The sequence below is a fragment of the Henckelia pumila genome, chromosome 2 (genome assembly GCF_033568475.1).
Source record: "Henckelia pumila isolate YLH828 chromosome 2, ASM3356847v2, whole genome shotgun sequence".
Lineage (NCBI taxonomy): Eukaryota > Viridiplantae > Streptophyta > Magnoliopsida > Lamiales > Gesneriaceae > Henckelia > Henckelia pumila.
Window position 1 is genome coordinate 20,292,580 of NC_133121.1, and position 5,434 is coordinate 20,298,013.

The following is a 5,434-nucleotide window of genomic DNA, read 5'->3' on the forward strand; positions in this document are numbered from 1 at the left end:
AAGGGGATGTCCAAGTTGGTGAAGTAGATGAACGTTAGATCAGAGATCAAAAGTTTGATTTTCTCTATCAACACCTTCTTGAATTAGCTATCGCACAGAGCTTGCCTGATTCGGTTTACCTAACTAACCTAATTTGCAGACTATTGCATTAATATGAGGTTTACCTCGTACGTATCGAAAGACAGCGACTGTCGATTTCCATGATATATATATATATATATATATATATATATATATATATATATATATATTTTTTGTGTGTAGATTTAAAATATGAATTTGAAATCAAATCCCTCGATTGATATACAAGAAGATCGGTAGCACTAACTTGAAACCAAATTATAATTATAAGTTTATAACATATATTATATTATAAAAAAATCAAAATAATTATTTTTAAAACGTCGTCGTTATTATCGTGGAGTGTGAGAGCAATGAGACCGTCAAGTATCTTTTAACAGAAGCGACGAATATCGTGGCAATGTTTTGTTGTAATCGTTGCGTACAAACCAAATATTCCTACTCTACTAATAATCTGTAATGTAATGTAAATGTAAATGCATTCTCGTGTTTTTCTTTTCCTTTTCTCTTTCATTTTTTTCTTGAATGAATGAATCTCAGATTCGTAAATTACTCGCATTTTTCGTCGTCAATTCAAGAATCCTCTGTTCCTGTCGACTCACATACCCCACAAACACAGTCACATACATCCCACTCTGTGTGTTTTCACTCCCACTTTCTGTGTAAAAAGTCCTGCAAACTCAAACTGCCTTTATCTAAATTCTGCAAGGAAATTGATGTTAGCTCTCTGCTTTTTTGAAAGATGCAATTTTTGGCGTGCTTAGTGCTGCTGGTATGCCTTTTAATGAGTAATAAATATGTAATTCTTGATGGGATTTTGGTTTCAATTCCTGTACTTGGTGTTGCTGGCGTTTTTAGGTGTTGTTTCACAGTACTACCGGCTGTAATGATTTAATGAATTTTGCTGTCTTTTTTTTTTTTTTTTTTGGTTTTCTCTGGTGCAGAGATGAACGGTGTCCTGAATTGTCGACCCTTCTGAGATTGGTCGCTGCATTTATTATTGAAGAAGAAAGCTAAAAGTTGAGATCTCTGTGTTGTTTTTCGGTAGTATTTGGAAACATATATATATATACAAGGAGACAAGGAGGAAAGAAACTGCATAAAGAAAGAGAAATCATGGAGTCGACTGAAAAATGCTTGAATTCTGAGCTGTGGCATGCCTGTGCGGGAGGCATGGTGCAAATGCCGTCGGTGAACTCGAAAGTGTTCTATTTCCCTCAAGGCCACGCGGAGCACACACTGACTACTGTGGATTTCGGGGGTCTGCCGAGAATTCCGGCGATGATTTTATGCAGAGTTGGCGCTGTGCAATACTTGGCCGACCATGAAACTGACGAGGTTTACGCCAAAATGAGGCTGATCCCAGTTGGTGGCAGCGAGCTTGGCTTGGAAGATGATGGGGTTATGGGAGGAAATGGATCTGAATCTAATGAAAAACCCAGTTCCTTTTCCAAGACTCTGACTCAATCTGATGCGAACAACGGTGGGGGATTCTCCGTCCCGAGATACTGCGCGGAGACTATTTTCCCACGGCTGGATTACACGGCGGACCCGCCGGTGCAGAATGTAATCGCTAAAGATGTACATGGGGAGACTTGGAAGTTTAGGCATATTTACAGGGGTACGCCCAGGAGGCATCTGTTGACTACTGGATGGAGCACTTTTGTGAATCAGAAGAAGCTGGTGGCTGGAGACTCAATCGTGTTCTTGAGGGCAGAAAATGGGGATCTTTGTGTCGGGATAAGGAGAGCCAAGCGGGGCGGTGGCGGCGGAGGTGTAGGTGGCACCGAATCCTCCTCTGTCTGGAATTCCGTGAGTGCTGGAAACTATGGAGGCTTTTCGACTTTTTTGAATGGAGAGGAGAATAAGGTGATGATGCATAGGAGCTTTGGTAATGCGAATGTGAGGGAGAGGGGTCGAGTCAGGCCCGAATCTGTGGTCGAATCGGCTTTCTTGGCGGCCAACGGCCAGCCTTTTGAGGTGGTATATTATCCGAGGGCGAGCACGCCTGAATTTTGCGTGAAGGCGGCTTCTGTGACCGGCGCTCTGAGGGTTCAATGGCGATCCGGGATGAGGTTTAAGATGGCATTCGAAACGGAGGATTCGGCTCGAATCAGCTGGTTCGTGGGAACCATATCTTCTGTTCAGGTTGCTGATCCCATTACATGGCCTAATTCAACTTGGAGACTTCTTCAGGTGATACTCATCTCTTTTCTATGAGTGTTCCCTTGGTTGGTTTTTTGAATTTTAGGTTGTTAGAATGAATTGTGATTCATTTTTCTTGGATTCATGTCTAATCATAATTTTTGGAATTAAATGTTAGAGACTGATTTGTCGGAGTAATTAGGATTCATTTAACATATCTCAATGTGCCTTTGATTCGGGTACTTGATTGTAAAGTCATTGGGAAACTAATCTGTAATGGTATACTTGCGAGTGCTTGACTATGCAGAACAAGGATTGTTGCAATCTAATTTCTTTTCTTGCGGTCTTTGTATATTTTCTTTTAATCTTTGCAATTCGTTAGTTTCAGTCTGAGAAGGGAAAAAGTTATTGAAAATCAGAAAACTCATGGTTCTTTCATATGTTATCTTACATTTGCTCGACCAAAATGTCATTGTAGGTCACATGGGACGAACCAGATCTGCTGCAAAACGTGAAATGTGTTAGCCCGTGGCTAGTTGAAATGGTGACGAATATGCCGGTCCTCCATATTTCACCCTTCTCACCGCCACGGAAAAAGTTGCGGTTACCTCATCATCCAGATTTCCCTCTCGACGGCCAGTTTCCATTGCCGTCGTTTCTAGGCAATCCCCTATCCCCAAGCAGTCCCTTTTGTCGTCTCCCAGACAATTTTACTGCAGGCATACAGGGAGCCAGGCATGCTCAAATTGGAGTCCCGTTATCGGATCTCCACCTTAACAACAAACTGCAGATGGGATTGTTTCCGGTCAGCATCCCACGGCATAACCCTCGGGCTAAAATTCCCGAAAAAATCTGTAGAAGCAATCTAGACGGTAACGAGAACATTTCTTGCTTGTTAAGCATGGGAAACTCTTGTCAGAAATCCCATGTGCATGAAGGTGTCAAGAAACCGCAATTTGTACTATTTGGTAAGCCAATACTAACCGAGCAGCAGATGTCCTGTGATAATGTTACTGAAAACTTCGATCTTGATGGGCAAGATCTTTCGAAGGGTTTGCCCAATACCCAATGTATGCTGAAACGAGCCGAACTTGGCCTCAACACCCATCTCTGCAAAGTGTTCTTGGAGTCGGAGGATGTGGGTCGTGCCCTTGATTTGTCAGTTCTTGCATCCTACGAAGAGTTGTTTTTAATACTAGAGAACATGTTCGGGATAGAAAGCTCGGAACTGATGAGCCATGTGTGTTATGTTGATGCAGCAGGTGCTGTTAAAAGCGCGGGAGATGAACCGTTCAGGTTAAACTCATCAACCCTCGGCCTTGATTTACTTTCTATATAATCGAATCTCTCGACCATGACATTCTAACCTTATCTCGTGTACCTGCAGTGAGTTCAAGAAGACTGCTAAAAGATTGACTATTCTGATGAAACCGAGCAGCAACATTGCTGAAAGGTGAATGCCAATATTCTTCCTATTCCTATATTATTATTTTTTCTTTCCGATTTACTTGTATTTACCCTACAAATCGAAATCGAGAAGTTCAAGAAACTGAAAATTATATACGTTTGAGTTACAGGAAACTGATCACCGGTTTGCCTATGGCTGAACGTGGACTGGATTCATCGAAACAGGCGGGGCCCCTGAGCATATTTGCCTAGTAATAAAGGCCAGTCAAGTGATTATTAATGAATGTTTTTAAGGAACAAAGTCGCTATCTACATTTAAGGACACCCCTTTATTTGAAGAACTTTATGCATCTTTAATCAGTATCTTCTGCAACACTTGGGCTTGTTCACCAAGCCATATCTACATCAAATCGAGTTTGTGTATGGGATGTGGTGTTTACTAGTATCCATTCGATGAAAAATGCAACACCGAGCGAGTTTTACCGAAGATACGAGTCGCATTTGTGTTATGCCATTGTCTATACGATTCTATAGGTTTTGTGTATTGAGGCCTAAAGGAGCCAGTCTCGAGTCTAGTCTCTTAAATTTTTGCGGCTAACGTCTAAGTCGGTGAACTTTGGAGCTCGAATATTTTGTCGTGTTTGGTTTACGGGTGGAGAATAATTATGTAAAAACTTAGGCTCGATAATGAAGAATCTTGAACGAACTAAAAGAACTATTTTGAGCCGAATTTGTAGGCGAAACAAACATGGAATGATGTTGCCTACCCGTTTGGCATTACGACAACATGAGTTTGTCTACTGGTCGTACCTTCTTGAATTGCTTCATTGTGTGAAAAAGAGGTTGGCCGATAACATGTGGAATTACGAAAATACCATTGTCTAAAATCTCTCCAACGTTTCTACTCTATATATATATATATATATATATATATATATATATGTGTCTATCTATCCACTACTCTAAATACAAGAATAAATATAGATATTTAATATTTCTATACATATATATATGTATAAATATTTGATGTTTTGGGGTATATAATGGGTGTCATTTCATTGATATCACGAGATGTTCATGTGCATATAATTCTAGTTTTACAAGACGTTCAATTATATATTTTTGGGGTGTGTCTAACATGCCCATTAACCAAGGGCAGAACTACATATTGTGCCATTTGGACTAACTTTATTTTATATATTAATTTTGAATAATTTTTTATTGATATTAGCTCAGATAACTCAATTAAAAAATTTATAACATTAGAGGGCTTAAAATTTTATCCATGAATATATTGATATTTTTGGTTCCGTCATTGACGAAGATAATGTATGTATGTATGTGTGAAATGGTCACATGACGGCATGATGGAATGGTGCAAAACATGATTGATGGATGGGTTTGTAAGGTGAAAAGGAAGGAAGGAGAAAAATAAAGGGTTTGGGGACACGTGCGGTGTGGGAAAAACACAAATGAGCTTTGATTTTCAGCTTTTTGTTTCGTTCATTTTATTTGCATTTGCAAATATATATATATATACATGATGTTTGATGAATAACATGTGGAATCCCACTTCACTCGCCGTCTTGATTCCATGCCCTTAATTAATCTCTCATCATTCAATTCGTTTCTTTGACTAAATCAAGTAATCAACCCATTCATTATGAGTTAAGGTAGTGTGAATGAATTTACACTTTCTTGTTTAGCTGCATTCAAACAAATGCTTCTCTAAATGATGGATCTTTATTTTTAATATATATATATATATATATATATATATATATATATATATATATATATA

The 5,434-nt window shown here is 39.2% G+C and overlaps 1 protein-coding gene across 1 annotated transcript; it reads left to right on the forward strand.

Moving 5' to 3' along the window:
- The first annotated feature begins 523 nt into the window (after positions 1-523).
- LOC140880704 (auxin response factor 18-like) lies at positions 524-4,357 on the forward strand. Its single transcript, XM_073285374.1, has 5 exons — positions 524-853; positions 1,026-2,277; positions 2,705-3,522; positions 3,614-3,679; positions 3,804-4,357. The coding sequence occupies exons 2-5, from the start codon at positions 1,198-1,200 to the stop codon at positions 3,883-3,885; spliced, it is 2,046 nt and encodes a 681-aa protein (XP_073141475.1). The 5' UTR covers positions 524-853; positions 1,026-1,197; the 3' UTR covers positions 3,886-4,357.
- Positions 4,358-5,434: the final 1,077 nt, after the last annotated feature.